The 27,117-nt window shown below is 37.1% G+C and overlaps 1 protein-coding gene across 1 annotated transcript in view; it reads left to right on the forward strand.

Annotated features, from left to right (window-relative positions):
• Positions 1–6,464: 6,464 nt before the first annotated feature.
• NOX3 (NADPH oxidase 3) overlaps positions 6,465–27,117 on the forward strand; it is a 234,125-nt gene continuing 213,472 nt past the window's right edge. Inside the window, exons 1-2 of the mRNA XM_049764743.1 lie at positions 6,465–6,520; positions 9,060–9,251. Coding sequence (XP_049620700.1) covers positions 6,465–6,520; positions 9,060–9,251 — 248 coding nt within the window. The remainder of the gene's footprint in view (positions 6,521–9,059; positions 9,252–27,117) is intronic.

Below are 27,117 nucleotides of genomic sequence, written 5' to 3' on the forward strand. Positions count from 1 at the left end.
TCTGCGTCTATTGATATGATCATGTGATTTTTATTTTTCTTGTTGTTGATGTTGTGTATGATGTTGATAGATTTACGGATGTTAAACCATCCTTGCATTCCTGGGATGAAACCTACTTGGTCGTAGTGTATGATCTCCTTGATGATGCATTGGATCCTATTTGCCAGGATTTTGTTGAAGATCTTTGCATCAGCATTCATCAGAGATATTGGTCTGTAATTTTCTTTTTTGGCAGCATCTCTGTCTGGTTTAGGTATCAAGGTGATGTTGGTTTCATAAAAGCTGTTTGGGAGTGTTCCTGTTCTTTCAATTTCATGGAAGAGCCTGGCTAAGATTGGTAGTAGCTCCTCTTGAAAGATTTAAAAAAATTCATTAGAAAATCTATCTAGACCTGGGCTTTTCTTTTTGGGCAGATATTTGATTACAGTTTCAATTTCCTCAGTAGTGATGGGGATGTTTAGATATGCTACATCCTCCTTACTTAAATGTGGAAGGTTGTAAGTGTCCAAGAATTTTTCCATTTCTTCTAGGTTCTCATGTTTAGTACAATAAAGTTTCTCAAAATAGTCTCTGATTACCCTTTGGATCTCTGCAATATCTGTCATGATCTCCCCCTTTTCATTTCTAATACGGGTTATCAGATTTCTCTCTCTCTTTCTTTGTGAGTTTTGCCAATGATCTATCAATCTTGTTTATTTTTTCAAAGAACCAACTTCTGCTTTCATTAATCTTTCGGATTGATTTTTGGGTTTCCACTTCAATGAGTTCTTTCAGCTTTGATATTTCCTTCTGTCTCCCTATTTTTGGTTCCTTTTGTTGGTCATTTTCTAATTTTTTGAGCTGCATCCTTAAGTTATTTAGGTATGCCCCCTTCTTCCTTCCTGATGTGTGCTTGTAGAGCTATAAATTTTCCTCTCAGGACTGCTTTTGCTGTGTCCCATAGATTCTGGCAGTTTGTGTCTTCATTATCATTTGTTTCCAGGAAAGTTTTGATTTTCTTTTTGATTTCATCTCGGACCCACTGGTTGTTCAGTAGCAGGGTGTCTAATTTCCAATTGTTAAAGTTTTTCTTCTGTGTGGCTTTGTAGTTCACATCTAATTTCAGAGCCTTGTGGTCAGCAAAGGTAGCCTGCAAGATTTCTATCCTCTTGATTTTATGGTGGTATGTTTTATGTGTCAGCATGTAGTTTATCCTGGAGAATGACCCATGTACATTGGAGAAGAATGTGTATTCAGGGTTTTTGGGATGGAGTGTCATATATATATATATATATATATTCCATTACTCTTTTCAGGGCTAGTATGTTTTTGTTAGGTTTCAATCTGGTTGACCTATCAAGTGTTAATATGGCCGTGTTGAGGTCTCCCACAATTATTGTGTTATTATTGATTTCTTCTTTCAGATTTGTCAGTAATTGTATTAGATAATTTACGTCTCTCATTGGGTGCATATATGTTTAATAGTCTGATTTCTTCCTGTTGCACATATCTCTTGATTAGTACATAGTGTCTATCTTTGTCCCTTACCACTTTTCTGAGTATAAAGTTGGTGTTATCAGATATAAATATGGCCACCCCAGCTTTTTTGAGGGTATTGTTTGCTTGGATGATTTTTCTTCAGCCTTTGATTTTGAGTCTATATTTGTTCTGACTATTCAGATGTGTTTCTTGTAGTTAGCAGAAGGTTGGATTCATCTTTTTGACCCATTTTGCCACTCTGTGTCTTTTAATTGGTGAATTTAGTCCATTGACATTGAGGGAGATGATTGTCATAGGATTTAATGTCATCTTTGTAGATAAATTTGCTGTGTTTGTTGGTCTCTCTTGTCTTAGAGTAGAACTGTCAGTTTTTCCTTTAAGGCTGGTTTATCATCTGTGAAGTTTCTGAGGTGTTGTTTATCCATGAAGCTCTGTATTCTTCCTTCAAACCTGAATGTGAGTCGGGCTGGGTGCAGTATTCTCGGTGAGGCATTCGTTTTATTCAGTCTTATCACAATATCCCACCACTGTCTTCTGGCCTTGAGAGTTTTTTGTGACATGTCTGCGGTAAGTCTTAGGGATGCTCCTTTGAATGTAATTTCCCTTTTTGATCTTGCTGCTTTCAGTATTCTATCTCTATCTGTGGGGTTTGTCATTGTAACAAGGATGTGTCTTGGGGTGTTTTTCTTTGGGTCTCTTTTAGGTGGTACTCTTCGGGCATGCAGGATTTTATTGCATGTAGTCTTTAACTCTCGTAGTATCTCTTTGATGATATATTTGACAGTTGATTCTTCCTTGAGCTCTCCTACCTGGGCCTCTGGGACTCCATTGATTTTTTATGTGTGTCTGTTGAGTTTATCAAAGACTTCTATTTTCATCTGTTCACATTCCTTGAGTACTTTTTCCATTGCCTGTTCGTTTGTCTTAAGTTTCTTTTCCAATTTCTTCTGTTGTATTGAGTTTTTCTGCATCACATCTTCCAGTACTCCGGTTCTCTCCTCAGCTCCTGATACCCTGCTGGCGAGGCCATCCATTGAGGTTTTCAGTTGAGCTACCGTGTTTTTCAGATCTGTTATTTCAGTTTGGAGTTTTTTTAATTTCTGTCTTTGTGTTCTGTTCAGATCAATCTATGCTTTCTTTGAGTTCTTCAAACATCTTCCATGTCGCTATTTTAAGTACCTTATCCAAGAGGTTAATCAGGTGGTTGGAATTTACTAGGTCACCCGAGTTTTCATCTTCATTTTCTGTGCATGGTATTTGCCTGCGAGGTTTCCCCATTGTCACGCTTGTAGTGTGGTTTCTCCTGCGTGTTGTGGTGGAGTTCATTGGTTAGAAAGAGTACAGGGCCGCTAAGCAAAGCAAAGTGGCTGCACTCTTCTGCTGCCTCTAGTTGACAGTGTTTTTTGGGGGTGTGCTCCCTAGGCCTCTGAGGAGACCTTCAGGGATTCAGAAACACAGGCAGACAGGCACAGGCAGGAGAAGTTTTTCTTGAAGTCCTCAGAGTGAACAAAGACACAGCAGGGCGGAGCCTCCGCAGGCCAGAGAGCTCATATTATTGGACAGCGACCCCCACAGCCAGAATTTACTCACTAGGCAGCTTCAAAATGCAGTTTTTTGAGGGTGCACTCCCTAGGCCTCTGAGGAGACCTTCAGGGATTCAGAAACACAGACAGACAGCTCCTTTGAATGTCTTAATCATATATATACTACTTATATTTATTATGTTATTTTCTCTTTCTTCTATTTTATATTCCAGATTTCTATCTTGTCACACCATCTTTTTTCTTTAGTTTTTGATTAAATGTCCATGGACAACAAAGTTACAAAGATATTTGTATTAAGTGTTAGGCCTACAAATGTCCTAACACCAATCCCTTTACCAAGATCCACTACCCTCCATGATTGTCCCCAGTTTCCCTCCTGTCCCTCTGAACCTGCCTCTGTGGCAAGCACTTTTTCCCTCCATGATTTTCTGAGGTTTCCTTCCCTAAGATATCCCCATACTGCTGCCTTAGTGGCATGCTCTCACTGTAGACCAGTTCTCCTGTTAGTTCTTTCTATTGTGTTTTGGCATTTCATATTCCCCCAGGAAGTTTCTTTAAATCTTACATTTGAGGGCAATCATTCTGAGTCTGATTTACCATCTTTTCTTTAATGTATAATTTTTCTGCTTTGGTACTACTTTTTTTAATTCTTTAAAAAGATGCTTTGAAATTGGTAAAATACAGGCTATGACAACTTTTTAATAAATCTCAGTCCAGTTTTGTGTTAATATTTCCTTAGGCCTTACACACTGACGTGGTTCCTTTATACCTTCTTCTCAGTCTTCTTCTAATTCATTCAGGTTCTGAAAATTTTGTTTTAAGTCAATAATAATGATTTATTAATTGATAAATTTTAATTTAATTTTAGGAATAAAATTTTATCTTGGATTTTTGTTCAAGTCTGATTATTAGATTATTTTGTGTTTAACTTCCTGCAATATGATTTAAGAAGGATTTAAATTCTATGATTTCTGTATTAGGTTTAATAACCTTTAAACATTTCACTTTAATATATGATATTTAAGTTTTTTAATGCTATACATTTAAGCTTCATACAATATAGTACATAGAATAATATATAGAATATTCTATTTACTTTCTTTCTTGGTAAAGATTGAATTAATAGAATTTTGTTATTCTATCATTTGCAATGATTATTATTAATATTTTGTTATTTTAAGATACCCAAGACAAATTTTTACATCAAACTGCCATTTTCCAGACAGGAGTCAGTAAGTACTCTAACTTCCTGACTATACAGTTTAAAACCAACTTTGAATATTTAATAGCTGTATGATCTTTGGCAAGATACTAATTTTCTATCTTTCTCATCATCTTCTATTATAAAATGATATAAAATAATGCTTTATGTTCTTCATTGAGGTTTATGGCATTATAACTTTAGATTAGGTATCAATGGATTAATTTCTCAAAATTATTACTTCACTGCATTAATATTATATATGCACCTGTTTTTCATAGTCTCAGAGAAAATAAGGAGCCTTTCCCAACTCCAGATACCTTAGACTTAGTTGCTTGAATTACTTTGATAAGAAGTAACCTGACAGCAGAGGTTTAGAATGTGACTGTTCTATGAACATTCACCATGTTCTAGGTAATTTTCCCAATTGAATTTCAAGATGAAGCACATTCAAGCCATAGTTAGAACATGGCAATTCCTTGGAGCCGAAGAGATAGCATGAAGGTAGGGTATTTGCCTTGCAAGCAGAAGGACGGTGGTTCAAATTCTGGCTCCCATATATTCCCCGAGCCTGCCAGGAGCAATTTCTGAGAGTAGAGCCAGGAGTAATCCCTGAGCGCAGCCAAGAGTGACCCAAAAAACAAAAATAAATAAATAAATAAATAAATAAATAAATAAATAAATAAATAAATAAAATAAAAGAACATGGCAATTGCCTAATCAATTTGCAAGCCTACAACCTGAGTCAGTCCTTTAGCCAACTGAGAGTAAGAATGAAAGTGTCAGTTTCCTCTATTTTCATACCTCTGCTCCAAAGATCACATATCAGTATTTGTGATTGATGATCTAACATACCTGTTCCATCATAGAATTGTATGGATTTTTAATAAAATTTGAATACCTATAATACATCAGGCCAATGTTCATATTTCAAGTTAGGTTCATGATCAATTTTGAGTCACTTCAAAACTATTATCAATTAGTCTGATTTATATTTAAGATAAAACTGAACACTTCCATAATTCTAGAGACTAAAAAAATTGAATCATAATAAAAAAAGAGAAAAAAAAGTTCTTTTAGATAAAATGCAAAAAATAAGGATAAATTTTCACCAAAAAAACTGTATCTTGCATTCACCACAAGTAAAGGGTGGTACAATTTATGAAGTAAATGATCATGTGAAGCTAAGAACACTCAGAGGTGTCTTATGATCACTACCTGTTTGGTCTTCTAGCTTCTTATCTCAGTCTTCAGGATATCAGAGAATTACATACTACAAACGTTTGATTACCACATAATTTACTAGAAATAGGTGAATTAGAATGTAATACAAAAGCAAATAGTATATGGAATTGATCAGTTGCATTTTTTAAGTGAAACTTTTTGTATTATTAATTAATCTGTTTGTTTATTTGGGTTTGTGTCTATACCTGATGATGCTGAGGTGCTGCTCTTGTTCTGCACTTGGCTTTGTGCTCAGGGATTATTCCTGATAGTGCATGGGAGACCATACCAGATGTCCTGGGAATGATGTTGGGTCAGTTTCATGCGAAGCAAGTGCCCTACTCACTGTACTATCTTTTCAATCCCAAAAGTCAGTTTTTCTGAAGAAAAAAAAATCACATATAAAAAAAATAAATCCAAAATTTAGAATTCTAAGAATACAGAACTCCAACATGCTTGACCACTGTATCTGTAAAAGACAGTTTGTACACATATATATAAAACAATCCAAAGTCCACTGACACCCACATGGGCAACAATGATTATCAGTATGATCAGCTTAAAGTACAAAAGAACAATTTATTGGACCAAAAAAAAAAAATCAAGATGAAAAGTGAGCTCAGACTTCAGAAATTTTCACAGTGTGAAAATTGAGGAGTTATTACACTGCATCTTGCTTTAAAAGGACAAAATGATCGATCTTATAATTCTTGGTCTCTAGAAAGCCAGGCTGCTTTGTTGTTTTATTTTTATTTCATGTAGTCAGAAGCTTAGAAGTGCTTACTATGTTCAGATAAGATCCTGACATCACAGAGACACCCAGAACTCCATTGGCATCGGATAGAAATTTCGCATTGGGAACAACAGCGGAGTCAAGACAATGCCGAGTCTGATGTAGTTCCTGGAACAAAGCACACTACTTCTTCCTCTTTTTGTCGGCATTCAGGGCAACAATAAAGGTTATGTTTGCTGCTGTTCTGTGGTGTCCTTCGCTCCTGACATTTTAAGAAGTCGAAATGCACTGTGTCTTGGGACTTCTTTGTAAAGGGGGCTTTCTAAGTGTAAATGGCTGGTACAACCTTTATTCGACTTCTGACTATCCCCTCTAGTTTCAAGGGGAACAAGTTTTGCTGCCTTTGCAGAGTCCTTCGAAGTGCTCACATTTCCTGGGGGAGTCCATATTCCATCTGGCAAGACCATCATTGTAATTTATCAAAGTAGGAATTGTGCCACCAAAGCACGTGTTCTCAAGAAACAGAGTGCATTGTCTGGCTGCCTCGTCTAGCCTAAGCATATTCAAAAGCCTTCAGTAAATGAATGATCTGCTGGACACAGATAATGACTTGGGGGTAAATAGAAGCTTCTGCGGTTATAGTGCAGGAGGATCCATTAGAACAGAAAAGAGATGGGGCTTGTGCTATGCCAGAGCCACATGTTTCGTGAAGGAATGAGGGTAGGCTCTCAAGGACTGTCTTGGCATTTAGATGCAACTCTGTTGAGAAAGGAAGACAAAGGATTTCTCTCCAGCAGAGGAGAAGAGCTCTATCTTTCTTCCCAAACACTCCCTTCCTCCCCACTTGGCTGTGGCCTCTTCAATTCCAGTAACTTCACAGTATCTTGCCATCAATGCTTCTTTACACAGCAATTCATTCCACAGAAATTAATCAGTCAAATCAGTCTGATAACACCAAAAAATGGCATTCTTAGAAAATTTGAAAAAAGAAAAATGAGAACATGCCTATAAGTCCATTAAAAGATACTCAACTCAGTCAACCTTGGCCTAGATCACCTTAAACGGAAGAGGAATGGGAATTCTTTTAGGGAATTTTCTAAATTGTTTTCTTAATAGAGTTGATTTGGAGATGACAGAGAAAATTTCCCCTGCCCCTGAGTTCTTCTTGGACTGAACATGTCATAAAAACCATAGTACACAGTTTAGGGGCTGGAATGGTGGCACAACAGTAAGGTGTTTGCCTTGCATGCATCTGACCTAGGACAAACCGCTGTTCAATCACCAGGTGTCCCATGTGGTCCCCCAAGCCAGGAGCAATTTCTGAGTAACCACTGAGCATCACAGGATGTGGCCCAAAACAAAACCAAAACAAAGTGATAGTACACAGTTTAATAAAAAAAATAAAGATGAATGCAATACAGCATGTATGAGAATATTCAAGGCCATCAATTCTATAGTAAAATGGGGCAGATCTATCTATTAAGGGACTTGGGTCTTTAAGGAGAGAAAAGGGGATTGAGTTTCACATTATAAGGAAGAAGTAGCTTCATATTTACACAGAGCCAAAAAGTGAGTTTCTTGGATAAAGAGAACAATGTCCACTTCTAAGTATATCCCTGAATGATTCTGTCAAATGACATTACTCTAGTCATAAAAGGGGGAAAATCATTGATCCATTTTTCTTTTAGGAACTGGGCAAAGGACTGAGATTAAGACAAGAGCTTTGAGAGGCAGGGTTAAAAATCAAGCAATGTCCAAGGCTCTTTCTAGTTTTCTGTACATGAGTGATTCTGGCTGTGCTTAGGAATCAAGAATCAACTTGATGGTGCTTAGGATGCCATATGTTGTGCCTGGTATCCAATCTGTCTTGGTCCTGTGCAAAGAAGCAAGCACCTTACCTTCCATGGGAGGTAAGTACCAAATTCCACTCTAACATTCATCCTATGGAGCTACATAAGGAAACATGTTGTTGTTGCTTGTTTTGGGGCCACATCTGGCATCATTCAAAGGTTACTCCTGGCTCTGTATTCAGAAATTACTTCTGGCAGACGTGGGGGACCATAAAATCATATGTGCAAGGCACAATCCCCCATGTGCAAGGCAAATTTCCTACCTGCTCTGCTACTGCTTGTGGCCCCTTGGGAAACATTTTTTTATGCTAAGGGTCACTTGATCTTAGGTTACTTACAGTATTATTCAAAGACTATAGCATAGGCAGATAGGCTGTAAGCAGCTGATAAGAAACAAATGCCTCCCCTGCCATGGGCCAGGGTTAGATCATATGACTTGATAGGCCTTATTGGGCTGGTGAACCAAACATTCCACATTATGGCCATAGAGAATTCACAGTTTCTTTATATCCTGCTTCTCAAACTCAACCTTCAGACCCTATAGTCTTCTTATCCTAAAAATTCTTTCGGACACGATTTGCCCTCTTAACTACTGAATGAAGACCCATAACTTCTGAAATCAAGATGACGTAGCTCTCCACCATGAAATCACTAAAGGAAACTCAAGGAATTAAACTTAACCAAGAAAAGTTGCTGACCAAGGAGATGGGCTGAGAAACATTCAGTGGATGCCATGAGTAATTTTGCTGCCAAAATGTTGCTCAGTAATTTCTTTCTATATTGCATATGCCTCCATCCACAGAGAACAGGACATTTGCTTGTTATTAAACATTTGGTCCTATGATTTTATTTTTAAAATGTATAGACTAATTAAATTAAATGGTCATAAAGAAAAAGACAAACATTTATTCCACAACACAGTCACGGCATTTCATGTTCAGGACGTCTAAGATAAATCATCACAAATTAAGTTCCAAGTTGAGTAAAAATATATTTGTCATTCCTCCACCTGTTTTAATCTTATTCAGGTGGTCTGACACAAACTGCGATTTACACAATAGAAATTTATTATCTCTTATTTCTGAGGAATCTGAAGAGTCTCAGATCAAGGATCCCTTTGGCTTTATGCCTGAGTTATCATCTCTTCAGGGAGAGCAAAGGATGGAAAGCATGAATGAAAGAAATAGTGAGAGGGACGCAGGAAAAGGCAGCAGGAGGAGGTAAGTATCTTTTCAAAACTCAACTAATCATACCGGATTAGGACCACACCTTTGATCTACCTGAGTAAACCTGTCTCACCCCTCAAAGAAAAACCCTCTTGGTAAGATCACTCACAATAAGGGGTAGGGTTTCACAGCATGAAATGGAAGGGTCTTCTTAATTTAGTCCATAGCAATTCCCTAACCAATACATAAAATTTCCTGCCAACTCTGATAACCTCTCTTGGAAGTAAGTGGTCAGCAGAATTATGAGTTGTCCCAGGAGGTAAGTTGACTGTCATGAGAAAACATGGGAAGGACCCAAGAGCCATCTGAGCACGTCAACCCTCTTAGGTTGAATACATGCTCTGCATAAAAAGAGGCACAGATTTGATACTTGCACCAAATGGATCTCAAGGAACTATGAAAATGAGCTCTTAGTACAGAACCCTAAATAGTTCCTGAGCACAATCATACCTCTACATTACCATATCCTCCTAAAAGAACAAAAAATGTTGGAGCAATCACATCAAGTGATAATTCGAATGTACCAAAAATAGAATGCATAATGTTCATCTTGCTTGGAAAAATTCAGGAACCCTGAAATATACATCTTTAGTCAGTTTTATTGGAGAATGGAAAACAAAAGGACTTGAGGTAAGTATTGGGGGGGGGTGATGGGGGGACAACACAGAGGATGGGGAATCAAGAAGTAAACCAGACCAAAGAGATAAAATAGAAAGCAATGGGAATGGATTCCAAGGACTGGAAGCAATAACCTGCAGTTGGATAGCCATGGATTTCTCTAGGTAGAGCAACTCAAGAGCACCTGATACAAGCAGGCAGTAACTTGCCTTTGTTTTCATCTTTAATGGATGCCAGTATTAAAAGGCAATTCTAGAAAATCATCCTTAAAACATCACATATCTATAAAATGGTCATGTACATTTTAAGCAGAAGTGAGCCCTCACTTCCCTGTCGGGAATAAATATATTTCTGGGTGGAAATTCATTGTTAGTGAACTTTGTGGCTGGAACATAATCACTCTGAGCTGCATGACATGCAAATAAAGATTTCAAATGGAAACAGTTGGAAGTAATAGCCAAATATATTCATTTTGGTGAAATAAAATTTCCACCACAGCAACTGCATTTCTAGAATATAACATAATTTTAACTCTCATCTAAGCAAGCAGAAGTCCCAGAGACAGACATATTCCTGAGGAAAATAAAAATCTTTTAAATGAGACATTTTCCCATCTTTTCAATTCCCCCTTTGCCATCATAATGGTTTAATAAATGCCTATTATAGAAATAATTAAACCTCTTTCAAAGTTTCTGGAGAGTACATTTCTTCCTTATGCGTTTTGCCCATAAGTTTTCTGTATTCATTTTTAATGCGGCTTTCTTTTATACAAATACCAATGGAAGACATTTATACCAGGAGTCTGTCTAAAATTGATCAGTACCATCCCTGAGAATTAAAACTGCTACCTTTGGTGATTAATCAAATCTGCCCTAGATGGGATTAATTTGGATGTATGTATGAAGAACACTGTCGGACTGCATGTCCCTCTTCTTGCCTGTCTCCTGGTCTTTTTTTTTTTTTTTTTCTGAATTGAAAATGAAGCTGAGCTATAATCTTGTGTGGCAGATACTGGATCCTTCCTTTGATAAACATCTAAAATGCTAATGAATGTGGGCTGCAGCTCTGAAAGAACCACAAATGATTTGACAAGAATCTGGAGGGTAGAAAAATGAAGAACTTTCTGACTTAAAAGAACTCTTTTTGTTCACATTCGGTATTGTTTCCTGCAAGGAAAAAAAAATTTTTTTTTTGCTTCACAGAAAAAAACAGTGAAAATTCTGCTACATCAAAATGCGGAAGCATGAAAAACTGATGAGCTTTCAGATTGTCCCTTTTTGCATGCAAATCATATCAGAAGTTCTCATTAGCATAAATGCATGAGCAACTCTAAATGCTTTTAATTTCCAATCTCAGCCAGCAGAGGAGTAATTTGTCACTGTCAGGGTGAAAATCTAAAAAGAAAAAAAAAAGGAGAGAGAAGGAGTCCATGCTAAATTGGAATCATATAAATTTTTGATTTGCTAATTGACTGATGCTGTAGTTCAATCAACTGCTTTGAAGGTGTAAATAATTCAATGTACAGTCAGAAATATAAAGTATAATGTGCATATATAGAAGGTTATTAGTATTCCCTGCATCAGGGCATACCTTTTCCACAGGAACATGCCTTTTCTACAGATACTTCCGTTAGTCAAATTAGAAGTCTTTTGAAAGAAACTCCCTCAGATAAGCCAATTAAAACACCCTCACTAATGCCCCCAAAACTTGCAAGAACAAGACATGAGGACAGAAGAGGCAGAAGTCAGCAAACTGAGGAACCCAGCAGGTTACAAGGAAAGTCTCCTGAACCAGCTCCATTAGAAACCCACTTAATGCATCATAAAGAGAAAGAAGAGAAAGCACCACATTAAAAATCTTCTCTCATTTCTAACTTTCAATATCTGCTCTTCCTTTATCAATTGCTTGAAATGCCATATGCAAAATGTATTTATTACACAATTATTGACATACAAGAGGTATTTGAAATGACAGCTGAATTTCTGACTTTTTGGAGGTATATTTTTATTTAGTAATCTGTGGTGACCATCATAAAGCAAGAAGACAAAGGAAACTGTTGAACTCAAGCTGTTGGGCACTTCTACTCTAGTGTTCCAGAAACAACAGTGAAAATATCAGGCCCTGGGAGAATGGCAAGGCAAGTTGGAATTAACTTTTAAATTAATCACCCTGATGAGAAACTACTGAGAGTGCATGGGTCAACATCAAGGAAATGCATCTGATCTATTTCATTGTCTTAAGATACAGATATTAGTTATAATCAGTTCATGTATTTGAAGGTCTAGTGTAGGTGAGCACTTTCCCCCAACTTCCTTTTTTTCCTAACCTCTTCTTTTGGTATGTAAAAGCCCAGCTGGATTACAGGGCCTTCCCGACCTGGGTGGGTGGGGTTCTGGATAATAAAGAAAGGTATCTGGCTTTGAGTTGGGGGAATGAGCACTTGGCAGAGAGAAAGCACGTGGCATAGGCAGCAAGGGGCAGAGAGATAGGTAGCACATGGTAGAAAGGCTATGAAGCAAATCTTTTCCTCACTGCCTGGTGTATTATTTCTCCAAACTCCCCTGCTTCTTTAGACCTATCCACCTGAGGGGTTAGAAACAGGGTGCCTGGGGCGGTCTCACCAGCTTGTGGATATTCATAATTTTATTTTACAGATTAAGGAACAATGTATGCAGTTGATAGATCTAGAAGGGGAAAAGTGCCAAACTAAGTTCTACACAGTTATTTTTTCAGATAATACATGACATAAAAAAAAAAAGCAAAGGGAGAGATTACTCACCTGCTGACCTCCTACTCCATTTGTTTCCTCTTCTAGACTCTGAGTTGAATCTGGCTTTAAAAATTTTCTCTTTGGTAATACTACTAAATAGCCACTCTGGATTTGTTTGGTATTTCAGGGAGGGGGGTGTTGTAACTTGCTATAGTATAATCCAAAAACAGGAAGTTGTATGCCCTGCATGTTACAGGCTATGATTTTAAAACAGCCTGGGAGGCAAATATTTCCCTCTCCTGATTCCTTGCTGGTGCCTTGGAGAAGAATAAAAACAAACGTGTTTAATATTTAGTTCTCAAGTGTTAAGGGTCAAGTCTTAGAAATCTTTGCCTTTTCACCATAAAATGCACTTTAGAAAGCAATAAAGTTGAAGGAACACAGAATTGAGTAAAACTAGCTTTGTTTTGTTTTGATTCTAACCCTCGATGAGCAACGAAAACTTAGAGATCAAGAAATCAACAGACAGAAGGCCATGCAAGAGACTGAATTCTCAATAATGAAGAGACCAGGACTAGATCATACATTAAAAGAAAGCTTGCCAGAGAGATATGAGTCAGTGAAAGAGTTCAAGCTTTGAATGCCTGAGACCCCAAGTTTGATCCCTGACACAAAACTTACCTAGGATGATGCCCTCCTCAGAAAGTATAATTACTATAAAGTTGTTAAGTATAAGTAAAGTAGAAAGTAATAAGTAGAAGTAGAAGCGAACAGCACAGCATAATCAAGTATGAGATCCCCTAGACACCACCATAAATGTTTCCCCTGATATCAATACAACAATTTAGACCAACAATATATAGAAAACTGCCTAGTCATCCAGTCCCTTACCTACAGGGAACCAACAAAAACACCATATGCATTGTTAATCAATCTAGAAGCTAAACTGAATAATCAGTCCCAAAGTGACCTACACTAAATCTAAAAAATAACTCAGTTTTTCCCCCACCTCCAACTTGGAGCCAACCAGAGACTTTGTGATATGAACTCCCTAACTGATGATATGGGTGTCTGGCTTCTAGTTGCTCCTTCTCTGCCCAGTTCCCAGAACCTTGGTCAGGATCTCCTTTGGATGATGTCTCTCTTTAAACTTTCTGCCTGCCTTGAGTCCTTGCTCAATGCCCTTGGATGCAAGATCTGCATTTCTCACTTAAAGGGTCTTAGCATATATCCACACAAGGGTGTCATTGAACTTCTAATTCCAAGATCATGGGAAAATAATGCTCCATTTTCTAACAGTTCCTCAAGGGTGAGAGGCTTAGCTTAGAGTCTTTCTCAGCAGGAAGCACTGAGTGAGCCCATATTCTATTGACCAATGCTGGAGGCCCCCCAGTTTTCCATCCATTCCTCTGGGTGACCTCAGCCTTGCAGTCCTTCCGCCCGCCCTCTTCATCTTGATAAAACCCAAATTACCCCATCTGTCAGCAGCTGCTCCTTTCAAACAGCAACTTCTCCACTCTCTGAGGGCCTTGTTGAGCAACTTGTCCCCAAACTCACTGAACTTCAGCTGACCTCTCTCTGCTGGAAAAATATTCTCTATTAAAATTCCACCCTTCTTTCCCAGACAGAGCATTCCTCTCCCTTGCTGCGGCATTTTGAACACAGTTTTCCAGTGCCCTGGGCTTAGGTTGAATTTTCTTCCACATGGGTCTAAATACTTTACATGTTTCTTCTAATCTGATTATCTAACAACTCTCAAGGTGGGGTCTACTGCTGGACCTATCTCAGAAGAAATGGAGAGCTGACATAGAAAACATATTTGTGAATAATTTTCAGAACTCCTGACGAGCAGAGAAATAAATTGAATATATATGTGATATGTGTATATATATGACATATATATTTACTTATGATATGAGGGTTAACCAATACCAGCACTGTGGTTGGATAATTCTTTGTTGGTGAACCCTTTTTGGCTTCACATTTTGAAAGCAAGCATCTATTAGTTTTGTGATTTAAAAAGTGTCCAGGAAGAAAAATTTCAAGAGAAAAGAAAGATCCCTTTTGTTTTCTCAGCAATAACATCCCATCACTAGTGTACATTGAGCTCATGATTAATTAAACTTTACAAGCTTTCTTTTACATAAATCTCCTCTGGATTCATAACATTGATTTTTTTAAACTTCAGAACCCTACATTTAGTCTGTGATAAATCTCATATTCTTGTTTTGAGATTTCCTTACAATTTTTTTAAACTTTGATTTGGTTGTCCAGCTGGTGAGATATCTCTTCTAGTTATTGTCTGCAATTTTGCTCTCTGAATTTTAGCATTAAACTCATGTTGCTGACAACAGACAAGGGACCCTAAATGGCTTCAGGAGAAAGCCTCTGTCCAAAAATAGTAATACATTTCCCAGTGTTATTCTAACTTGATTTCCCATTGAATTGTTCCTAGAACTAATCTGATCATGTGTGGAGCCAGCATTCTATGACTGGTTTCCTCTGAAAATGGTACATGTACTGTCTGGCCATAGGCAAGAGCCTTGATCATCCAGACTAGCTTCTTCCAAACACATCACACTGACTGGAATCAACAAGTGCCCTACAATAATTTCAGGCATTGGGTAGAAAGAATATAGATGAGACATTGAGAGCCTATAAGTGACTATCCTAGGACCCAAGGTAAGAGAATTAGGGCATACATGAGGTTGTCTTCTTCTTTAATTACAAAATACCTTTCTGCATATTGGGTCTATTTCCACATCTTTCACTTTGGAACGGTTTAGCACAAAGAGGACTGAAATGTATCTATTTGTGTGGACAGAACAGCTTAGGTTTGGTATAGCAGGACCATTCTTTGGTAGAATCTTCTCTAAAACCCAAGTTTTTAATCAATCTCCAATATGGAAGCACTTCCTCTCTGTTTCCTCCTAGACTGCCAAAGTGGGTGTATGGGCACAAAGGCCATAATCACAACCCCAAGATGAAATATTCAATCCTTGTATATGCAATTCCCCTACATACTGATAAATAATACTCTCTGCCTAGCCTTCTGTTTTCCACTTTATTAAATTATTCTCATTTTTGCCTCCATTGTTCTCAATGGGTTAGGTCCTACATTGCCTATTATGTGGCCCTACAACATAGTACATAAAATATATAAGCTACCCTATTGAATCTTGCTCTTTTCCACTGAGGGATGATATCCTTAAGTGCAAGAACTGAGAAGAGTCATTTCTTCCTGCTCCACCAAGTGGAAGGAGATATTTGTGGCAGATGGTAGGTATTTGATGACTAGTTGATGAATGAGTGGACAAATAGGTGACATTTGATTTTCATCCATTATGATGCATTCTTTGTTACTCCATTTCTGTCTTGAGCTTTAATTTCTTTGAAGTTATTTGTTCTATGGTTTCTTTCCCTTAGGAGATGATTTTCCTTTGTAAAATAAGCTTAGCAGAGCTGAAGCTGTAGAACTCTGCTTTTCCTCTGTCATCCTGAACATTCCACCATCTGCTCCAAGCAGAGGGGCTCTTTGATTACTCTTTGCACCAAAAGTAAATTTTAAAGGGCTTTTCAGTTGTTGTTGTTGTTGTTGTTGTTGTTACCCTCAGCATATTTGACAAACCTCAGCACACTCAGGTCACCATTCCCTAGAAACTACTATTATAAATTCCCACTTTATCATTAATTAACTTCTCCTTCACATCTTCTAGGTGTCCTTTTCCAAAGTGAGCTCATCATCTAGCACATAAGCTGCCCCACAATGACATGAGTTATTTAGACAATCTTCTTTTCCTCTCAACAGGACCCTAAGCAAGCTTATTTTTAGAATTTTGTTTCTGAAAAATATAAAAACAAGGGACCAGAGAGATAGCATGGAAGTAGGGCACTTTCCTTGCATGCAGAAGGATGGTGTTTTGAATCCCAGCATCTCATATGGTCCCTCGAGCATGCCAGGAGCGATTTCTGAGTGTAGAGCCAGGAGTAACCCTGAGTGCTGCCGGGTGTAAAACCCCACCCCCAATAAAATAAAATATAAAAACAAAACCCTGGGCTTTGTATTCTTCTAGGTGGCTTTGGTACATAAAATATCCATATTTTTAATTGTTTTCTAAATAATTTTAAATATTTCTTTAGATATTTCAAAATATTTTCTAAAACCAAAGTAATGTTGCCATTTTTGATAAGAAACTTTTCTTCCAATGGGGTTTGGGGAGACCCCATGTGGAAGGCCTTCTCCCTAACTTGGGTGCACTGGGAGCCTTCATAGGCCTCCAGCCTTCCTCTCTTCTGCCCCCGGCCTTCAGGCCTTCTGGGGTGGCAGCCCAGGTGGCCAGAAATGGTTGGTCCTAACTTGGGGTGGCTGAGATTTGCTCAGTTGCGCTAAGTTTGTTACTGGCAATTTCTGACCACTCTGCATATAGAAAACTGTGTGGGGGCTAGCGCCCCCGAGCGCCCCCGCACGCACTGCATGTATTAAGAGTATTTCTTATCTTTATGTTATGTTTTGTGTATCCAGAATGTCCATTTTGTATTCTGCCCTTTCCCACACCCCTACAAAGCTCATTTTTACTCCTTAACTCTCTCACCCCCCCAAACATCACTAACCCACATTACTCTTTTTAACTTCAGTACTGCACAATCCTAATCACAGACCAAAGCCATGCATTGTGTGTAACAACCCCAAACTGTTTCAAAAGACATAAAATGGACACGTATTTCTTTAGAATATTTTGTGGTTTTTTCTCTGACAGCTATAAGTCTTACTAAATATTCTCTTATACAGTGACGATTATAACCACTTTTTATCTTCTCTTTATGAGCTGTGCAACAAGGAATTTTGGTGAAAGAGTCCCCCAGTTTAATGCTTATTATTGAACCATGTCATGGGGATTGTTGAACTTGTTCTTATGGCCCCCATATGCACCAATAACGCCATGTGGCATTGCTCCTTTTTTGCATAGGCATATTATAATGGGAAAATACTATACATACAAATAAGATCCTATCTAATAGAGATTGGAACACACAAATCTTGTAGTGCAAAGGGACCTTACATAACGACCTGCACAGGCCTCAGAAGAAAGGGCATTTTCCATTCACCCCTGAACCAGGGAAGCCATCCACGAAACATCCAGGTTTGTCTATAACAGGGGTCCTCAAACTTTTTAAACAGGGGGCCAGTTCACTGTCCCTCAGACCATTGGAGGGTCTGACTATAGTAAAAACAAAACTATGAACAAATTCTTATGCACACTGCATATATCTTATTTTGCAATGAAGAAACAAAACAGATACAAATATAATATGTGTCCCGCAGGCCATAGTTTGAGGACCACTGATCTACAACATCACCTGGAAGCAATCCTCTACCACAGAAGACCCTACCACTATTCAGACATCTATCTGCTCAAAAGAGACTTCCCTTAACACTGGAGAAGACTTCACGACAACGACCTGCTTACAGGACAGGGCTCCCTGGATTGCCCTTTAATGGTGAGGTAAAATGAGAGGACACTCCACATCCTGACTTCAATATAGGATATGCAGATTCCAGGATCTTTAATACAGAAACATGATACCAACAATAGAGACTGTGTGAAAAGTGTGTTGGCACTACAGACAATGTCTTGGATTAGATGATCTAGCTTGCCTGGAGCCTAGAGTTGGTCTTATGCCAGGAAACCTCAGGGGTAGAGTCTCTTTGTATTTAGGCCAAGGTTATTCCTTTCCATGCCCCTCATATTTTGGTGGGCCTATGCAAACAACAATTGCCACTCTAACACCGTTTTTACTGTGCTCCTTTGACTCTAATTCTTAAAAAAAAAACACTTAAAAATTGAGGTTAACTTAAGCTAATATGCATGTACATGGAAATGTAAAAAATACTATGCCTCTAATGTTTAAGGAGTTATGTAAGTTTTATGGCTTTAGATTGCCTTGTGTGCTGTTAAGAAATATTATAATATGTTACAATCTGGGGACTTGAGGGACAAAGTAATTGTACATGGATTCTGTTTTATTTATCTGAATGTTCTTTGGCTGAAAGTTCAAAGTTAAGATATCAGCAAGGGGACTTCTGAGAATTATGTTATGGGTGATTGTCCTTCCACTGTAACTTTACCTTGTCCTCTTTCTTTGCATCTTTGTTCTCATAATTAAAAATTAAAAAATTAAAAAAGAAACTTTTCTTCCAACCATTTGTAATATTTCTAATTATTTAGTCCACTTTTTTCCTGTTGGTTAAGTTAAAGGTTTATTTGTAAATTCAAGAAAATATGTACTGTAATCCTCTTTGAAGGCCTTGGTTTCTCCCAGGTAAAACAGTTCTACCTGCCCAAGTATTACACCTATTCAGCCATCAGCTTCTCTCATGTAATTGGTCTCTTACCTAATAGCTGTTTATCATAAGAATATTCTACGTTGGCAATTTTGTTCCCCTGGGGAACATTTGACAATATCTAGAGGCATTTCTGATTTTTACAACTGGTAGGAGTTACTACTGACATCTAGTGGATAGAGGCCAAGGATGCTGTTAACCATCCCACAACTAGGAATCTTCTAGTTCCACTTGGCCATGAAGTAAAGGTTGGAGTCCTATGGAGAAGTAAGCTCTATGAATATTTAAAGCAGGTCATTCATAATTATGGTGGCACCCCTTAAACCCAGCTTAGAACCTGACATACTGGGATATGCCATCAATTTGGTATGAGCACTCATGCTAAACAAAAGTCTACAGGACCCCTGAGCTCAAATCTCAGGAAAACTGAAATTAGTTTTAAAAGAAAAATCAGAGATTGAAACATCATAGCAACAACTATGATTCAAGACCCTGTTTGCTCAAAATTTGAATAAAGAGAAACAACAAGGTAACTTTAAGCACACTTATCCATTAGTTTGCTGGTAAAATTCTAACCATTATTCCTGGGTATGGTTGGAAAATAGGTAGGAGAGGGAAGTTCAATTTATAGTTCCTTTCAAGTCTACCACAGCGAGACATCATCAGAGAAGCAATCAAAGAAATCTATCAATTAGGTTAAGATTCAAACAGGAGATAAAAGACACATGGGAGAGGGCCTGAAGCAATAGTATAGTGACTGACCTGAGTTCAATCCCCAACATTTCATATAGTTCACCAAGCACTTCCAGGGGTAATTCCTAAGTGCAGAACCCTGATCATCACTGTTGTGGCCCAACCCCTCCCCACATACACACACACAAACATGCATGATATGTAAAGAATTAGGAATGCTGAAGAACTATTAATTCTCTGATGAGGAGAAGTGATGTGGGTAGAGCACATAATTTTTGGATATTCCATACATCTTTTTGGATCTTTGGCCACAGACGTATACTTAGCTCACTTGGGATAAGACAAAAAGACTAGAAAGTTAAGCCCACATAAGGATGCCTCAAACAAGTAAAAAAGGATTTAATCAATGGATTGTCTAGTTAGTTCTCTTACTGTTTCCTTGCCCAGGAGCTGTATTCCAGTCAGTTTTAACAAGTGTTTTCCACTGAATATAAATATCAATTGCTGGAATCAAAGGGATAGTACAGTGGTAATGAACTTATTAGCTTTGCATGGGATTAACCTGAGTCTATTCTAGTCTATAGCTAAACTGAGTCTATTCATATGGTTCAAGGACCAATGCCAGGAATAATCCCTAAGCATAAAGGCCTGCACACCACCAGATATAACAAGGGGGAAAAAACCAAAGGAAAGAAAACAGAAGAAAAGAAACGAAACGACACCACCACCAACAACAACAAAATATCATTGCCCACTGCAATAATGTTCTCATTGAAAATATATTTCATTATTTTTTCATACATGTATCACTTTTTACTACTCCACAATACTCCTTAGATATACTTTTAAAGATTTAATTTCACTACAGGTCTTTGTAGAAAATTTAAGATATGGCTTCAACATTTTCCAAAGATCTAGTCTTTTTTTATTTTCCTTAACTTCAGACTCTTCTTTCATGGTGACTAGGGAATTACATACAATAAATGTACAGGCATCCTCTCATATAAGCATGATCAGTAGCTTACCCTGAACATGATTGGCCTGGGTCTGATCCCTGGCATCCCAGATGGTCACCTCCCCCGCCCACAGCCTGCCAGGAGTGATTCTTGGGCACAGAACAAGAATTATACTCAGAACACTGCCAGGTGTGAGGAGAAGCAGAAGGAAGAGGAGGGAGGAGGAGGAGGAGGAAGAGGAGGGAGGAGGAGGAGGAGGAGGAGGAGGAGGAGGAGGAGGAGGAAAATAAAAAGGAGAAGGAAAAGCTGGAGGAGAAAGAAAAGGAAAAGAGCAAGGAGGAAAAGAGGGGAGGAGAAAGAAGAGGAAAAAAGGAGGAGGAAAAGAAGGAAGTGGTAGAAAGGAGAAAAAATAAGAAAAGAAAGGAAAGGAAGAGGAGAAGGAGTCAGCATGCATCACATAACCTTAGGTGAAGCATTCAAACAGCTAAGATCTTGTTTACCAAATATGTAACAAAAAATTAATTTAACTATTTCTTTCAAATAAAAAAATATCACCAGAAAAACTACCACCATGGAAAAGTCAATGTTGAAGGCTAGGTTTGAGAGGAATATTTAATTATGACAAAAAAAACATGCTCATCCTATTTTATTATTTAGTCCTGATTTTCATCCTGACTTCCTGTTTTTGAGGCAACAGAAACCCTAATCCTAATCATTTATTAATCTAATAACAGCTGACTGAGAGCAAAACAGTCCCAGTGATAACTGATGGTCCAGGAAAATGCATATGACAGAGCTGTTGACCCAGCACCAGAGAATCATCTGCTTTGGAGATCAAAGAATGTCCTGAAAGAACACAGAGATATATAAAAGGCCATTTCATTGTGTCCTTTTTCCATTTTGGTGCCACATCAGGAAGTACCATAGAAATCATGTTATAGAGCCCACCATAGTTTTCAAATAATTACTATGTAAGTATGAAGGAGATCAATTCTGTGTGCATATGTATTGGAAATTCTAAATAAGAAATATCAACATGCTTATCTTTCCTTTTATTGTTACTGGTTTGGGGACCACACTAACTTAAGGGCTAGTGTGAAAGAAATATATTCTTATTTGTTTTTATGTTTGGAGATGTTTTGGATTTTGTTTGGGAGGGTTGTTTGTATGTTTGTTTTGGGGTCACATCCAATGGATGCTCAGATCTTACTCCTGGCTCTTGGCTCAGAGTTGACCATAGTGGGCCACCATGGATAATATGATGCTTGGGATAGAATCCAGGTCAATCAATTGCATGCAAGTGTCTTAGAGGTTATACTATCTCTCATGCCTTTAAAATTTGCTTGGAAATACCTTGAATTTTCTTTTCTTTTTTCTGTCATTTGGTTTTGAGACAAACCCAGTGGTACTCAGAAGCTACTATGGCTATCTTGGTTTGTTTTTGTCTTTTTTCTGGATATGGGTGTTGGAAGGTGGAGGATAGTGCAAGTGATCAAACTTGCTGCCTCATACATGCAGCAAGTCAAGTGGTCTTACCCATTGAACTCTTTCCAAACTCGCTTTAAAAAAAAGTGTGAATTATATAAGTTTGATTCTCTATCAAAGATTCCTCAAGCAAATTCCTCCTTGGGTGAATAATTCAACAGAAAACTGCAAAGATATGTTCATTAAAAATAAGATGTGTGGGTCTGGAGCGATAGCAGAGGTAGGTCATTTGTCTTGCACGCAGCTGACCCAGGACAAACCTGGGTTTGATCCCTGGCATCCCATATGGTTCCCCAAGCCAGGATCAATTTCTGAGCGTATAGCCAGGAGTAACCCCTGAGCGTTACCGGGTGTGGTTCAAAAAACAAAAAACAAAACAAAAAAAAAAGTGCTGTGTACTAATTTCATGTGAAAATTAGAGTAAGTATAAATAGCTTAAAAACAGTAATAGAAGTAGAATGCCTGTCTCAAATACAGGCGGGGGGGGGGGGGCAATTGGTGGTGGGAATGTTGCACTGGCAAAGGGGGGGTGTTCTGTTTATGACTGAAATCTAACTACAATCATGCTTGTAATCATAGTGCTTAAAGATTTGATTAAAAAAAGTAATAGATAATGGGATATATCAATGATCACAAATTGACTTTTATTAATCTATGTTTTGATCATCTCATTTGCCTTTGTGTTACAACAAACATTGTAAAGTGAATTTGGTTGTACCTGCAAGGAGGCAAGCTAAGGATTGGGAATGGGGGCCACTAGTGGAGGAATGGTCACACTGGTGGTAGAATTAGAATTAGAACATTCAATGTCCAAAACAACTGTATTGTGAACAACTTGGAAAATCAGGTTTATAATAAAAATTATTTTTAATTTAGAAAATAAATAAATTTGAAAGGTAATAAATAAAGAATCAAATTATTAGCGTTGGACTGAATTAAATCATATTTTTCATTATATAACTTTAACCATTCACTCCACTTGGCTTCTTTTTAATGATGGTGTTATATCTTTCCTTGTCGGAAAATAAAACAATTCTTTCCAACCATATTAACAGGAATAATATACATATTAAAATAAATCTGGGGTTTTACGTATATTCCTAAAAAGTCCATTAGAATGTAAAAAAAAGGAAAGCTTTCTATAATAAAAGAAATTCAGCCTTATTGTATTAGATTGTGTCATATTAAGAATATTAGAATACTCTATTTTGCTAGAGTCTTAACTACATATTCTAATCATGCACATCACAAATATTTTTCTTAATTTGGAAAGCAAAATTTGTTTTGCTAAACAAAAAACGAGCTCCCAATACAACTAGAAAGCACTTTACATAGAATTATTTGGGGATGCACCCTTGTAATTGCACCAGATTTAATTTATAGTATCCATTTATTATTTCCCCTGTTTTGTTTTCTGATGAAAGTTTTATGCTCTGTGGAAATTCAATGCAATGAAGCAGGTCTAGTATTATTTTTGCTTGTGCTGTGTTACATCCAATCTTTTTTATTTATACTAAGCTATTGTTTTAGATGATTCCTAGTTTTTCTTCAGTACTATGGCTCACTCTTGCAGAAATGTATGCAAATTCCTTTATTTTGTGAAAAATGGAAGACAAAATCGTGCATTATGCTGCTCTTGCAAAAAAAATTCATTAGCTCTTGCCAAAAGCAAAGAAGTTGATCTCTTGCCATGCTATTGTGTATGATTACTAATTTTCTATCAAGCATTGTTGTATGATAAACAGAATGGTCCTTCAATGATGCCAAGAGGCAGAGGATACTTTGATAACTCAGCAAGACTATCTCTAACTACTTCCCAAAAGAGTGTTTTCAAGGGAACCACATCTATGGCATTTTTTTTTTTAGAAATGCCAGGGATATTCGCATACCTCAGGCAGTTTTATTTGTATCTTAATTAAATGATCCTATCATTCACTAATTAATTATACAATCATAGAATGATAGAGTTGAAAGGAACCTTGAGAGATCAACAGAATCAGCATTTATTTACTCTGTAGAGACCACATGAAAATGATTCCAGTGCACATGCTAATTTTGTGTTTTTGTTTTGTTTTGTTTGAGGGCAACACCTGGAGATACTCAGGGGTTACTCCTCCTGGCTCTACACTCAGATATTACTCCTGGCAGGCTCAGAGAACCAGGTGGAATGCTAGAGATCGAACCCAGGTTGGTCACATGCAAGGCAAGCACCCTACCCATTGTACATCACTCCAGTCCCACATTATAACTTTTAACTGGAATTATTTTGCAAACAACAGCAAGACAATTGTGTTATCTGATAATCTAGTCCATAAATAAGCCTTATCTAAGTATACATTTTAATATTATTTTTCAGAAAACATACCTGCAGCTCATATGCTGAGCCAGCCACTATTGTTTACTCTCCCTTAGGAATCATTTCTTGTCTTGATTTAATATGTCTGCCACTTCTATATAATAAGGAGCACTCTCTTTTGTGAACTTTTCTGGTGTCATGGGCAAATCCTCATAATTCTCTCATAATTATTTGCACTTCTCTTTATCTATGAAACTAGTTGAAAAATTACAAAGATATGACTAATGAAGAACAAAAGGATAGCCTCTGACAAAACCCACTCAAGGCTAAATTATGCAGCAAAGAAAATCTTCTTTAATGAATAAAGCATTTTTACCAATATTAATAGTACTGGAGGATAATTTTACATGACAGTTCTCATTCAGAAAGAGAAGAAATTATAGAATGAATGTATATAAACTTAAATTTTAAAAATTGTTAAAAATGTATCAAAAACTTTCATACTCAAAATGTAATCTTGGGTAAAACTGCAGTATCATGTTAAGTGAAATAAGTCCATGGAAGAGCAAATACTGGATAAACTCACTCCTTTGTGGTAGGCAGAAAATAAAACATGAGAATGGACAACATCAAAATATGACAAACTCTTGGTCTTTGATTACAAAAGTAGAAAAAGAGGTATGAAAGAAAGTAATGAGAGAAAGTAGAAATGATATTGGGACTTTTCAAACCTTGGCAATCTTTGAAATTTTGTTGGCAGTGAGTTGTGATAACTGTGAACTCAAACATTACAAACATTAATGTTACTGTCAACAATTTAAGTAAAGACTAATAATAACAACAATTTTAAAAGAAAGTCAGGGGTCAGAGAGATGGTATATGAGCTAAGAGACTTTCCTGAATATGTTCCAGGGCTCCCAAGAAGCCCCAGGAGTGAGCATCGAGTACAGAGTAAAGAGTAGGCCTTGAGTACCATCAAGCATGACCCAAACACCTCCCCTCCAAAAATAAGAAGATAAAAAAGAAAATACGAGACTCTCTTCTAAGGAAAAACTCTAAGAAGATGTACCTTTCACATCATAAAAGTAGAAAAACATGAAATTATACGAAAATAAGGTGGTGAGATTTAATAAATAAAGAAGAATCAAGAAGTAAATAATTAGGGCCCGGAGAGATAGCACGGCGTTTGCCTTGCAAGCAGCCGATCCAGGACCAAAGGTGGTTGGTTCAAATCTCGGTGTCCTATGGTCCCCCGTGCCTGCCAGAAGCTATTTCTGAGCAGACAGCCAGGAGTAACCCCTGAGCATCGCCGGGTGTGGCCCAAAAACCAAAAAAAAAAAAAAAAAAAAAAAGAAGTAAATAATTAGAGTCCCCATGAGAAGCCATGTATGTCAGAGACAGTGGAACTGTATCTTATGTAATGAAATTTTAAAGCGGTCATGTAATAATAATTTTCCATGTGAAAAGTATCCTTACAAAGGAAGGTAAAATAGGGGCCGGAGCAGTGGCGCTAGAGGCAGGTGTCTGCCTTGCAAGTGCTAACTTGGATGGACTGGGGTTCGATCGACACCCCCCCGGCTTCCCATATGCCCCCCCCCAAGTCAGGAGCGATTTCTGCGCCCATAGCCAGGAGAGAACCCTGAACGTCAACTGGTGTGGCCCAAAAACAAAAAAAATAAAAACAAAAACAAACAAAAGAAGGTAAAATAAAGACATTTTAAGATAAAAATCAACAAAGTAAGTCACCAGAGAAAAAGGTGAGACATCAGGAATACATGGAATACTCAGAAATGTTTAATATCTAGGTAACTTTTTCCTCAAATACCATAAAATGCCAATGAATATTCAAAATTATATGTAGATAAAATTAAAATTGTCTTATAAGGCTTTCACAGTATGCAGTTGTAAGCTACGACAATGTTTATATGGCAATATAGGTAATAAAAAGATCTATATGATTATAAGCCCTTTAATTTAATAGAAAATAGTGCAATATTCACTCTAAGTAATCTTGGGAAGATTAGAAATACATACTGTTGTCTTCAGAGCAACTACTTAAAATATTTTGAAAAGGTATACTATAATTACATAAATGAGATATGTGAGAGATAGCAATGTGTAAAATAAAATAGGATGCTAAAAATGTTCTAATAATAAAATTGGGATAGTAAAGAGAGAACATAAAAATTAAAAAGCAGAGAAAACAAAATGTAATAAAATGGATGACTAAATTCAAGCATGCAAATAATTACATTAAATGTTCATGATATAAACAATCTAATTAAAAGTTAGAGATGGTTACAGCAAATAAAAAGCAAATCCACCATAAAATGTTGTCCATAAAATATTTAAAAATATAAAAACAGATTAATTGGGAGAAAATAGGTTATTTAAATAACAAGTCAAGATTGGGTGTTATTCATGTTACATAAAACAAAGTTTAAAATGAAAGGCATGGCCACATGTAAAGACAGATATTTCATGTTAAGAAGTGGCACCATTTATCAAGATAACATAAAATCATTGCTATAATAAGAGATTTTAACTTTCTGCTCAGTAACTTGTGGAATGATTAGCAAAATTAAAATAAATAAAAGACAAAAATTGTATCTATTTCATATCATAATATTGATCTAATTGACATTTATAGAACAGCATATCCATCAACTACAAAATGCAATATTTTCAATTGCATATTACATCATGACCAATATTGCCTAAAACAAATCCTCGTCATTTTTAAAGAATGTGTTGAATTG

The sequence above is a fragment of the Suncus etruscus genome, chromosome 18, assembly GCF_024139225.1.
Source record: "Suncus etruscus isolate mSunEtr1 chromosome 18, mSunEtr1.pri.cur, whole genome shotgun sequence".
NCBI lineage: Eukaryota > Metazoa > Chordata > Mammalia > Eulipotyphla > Soricidae > Suncus > Suncus etruscus.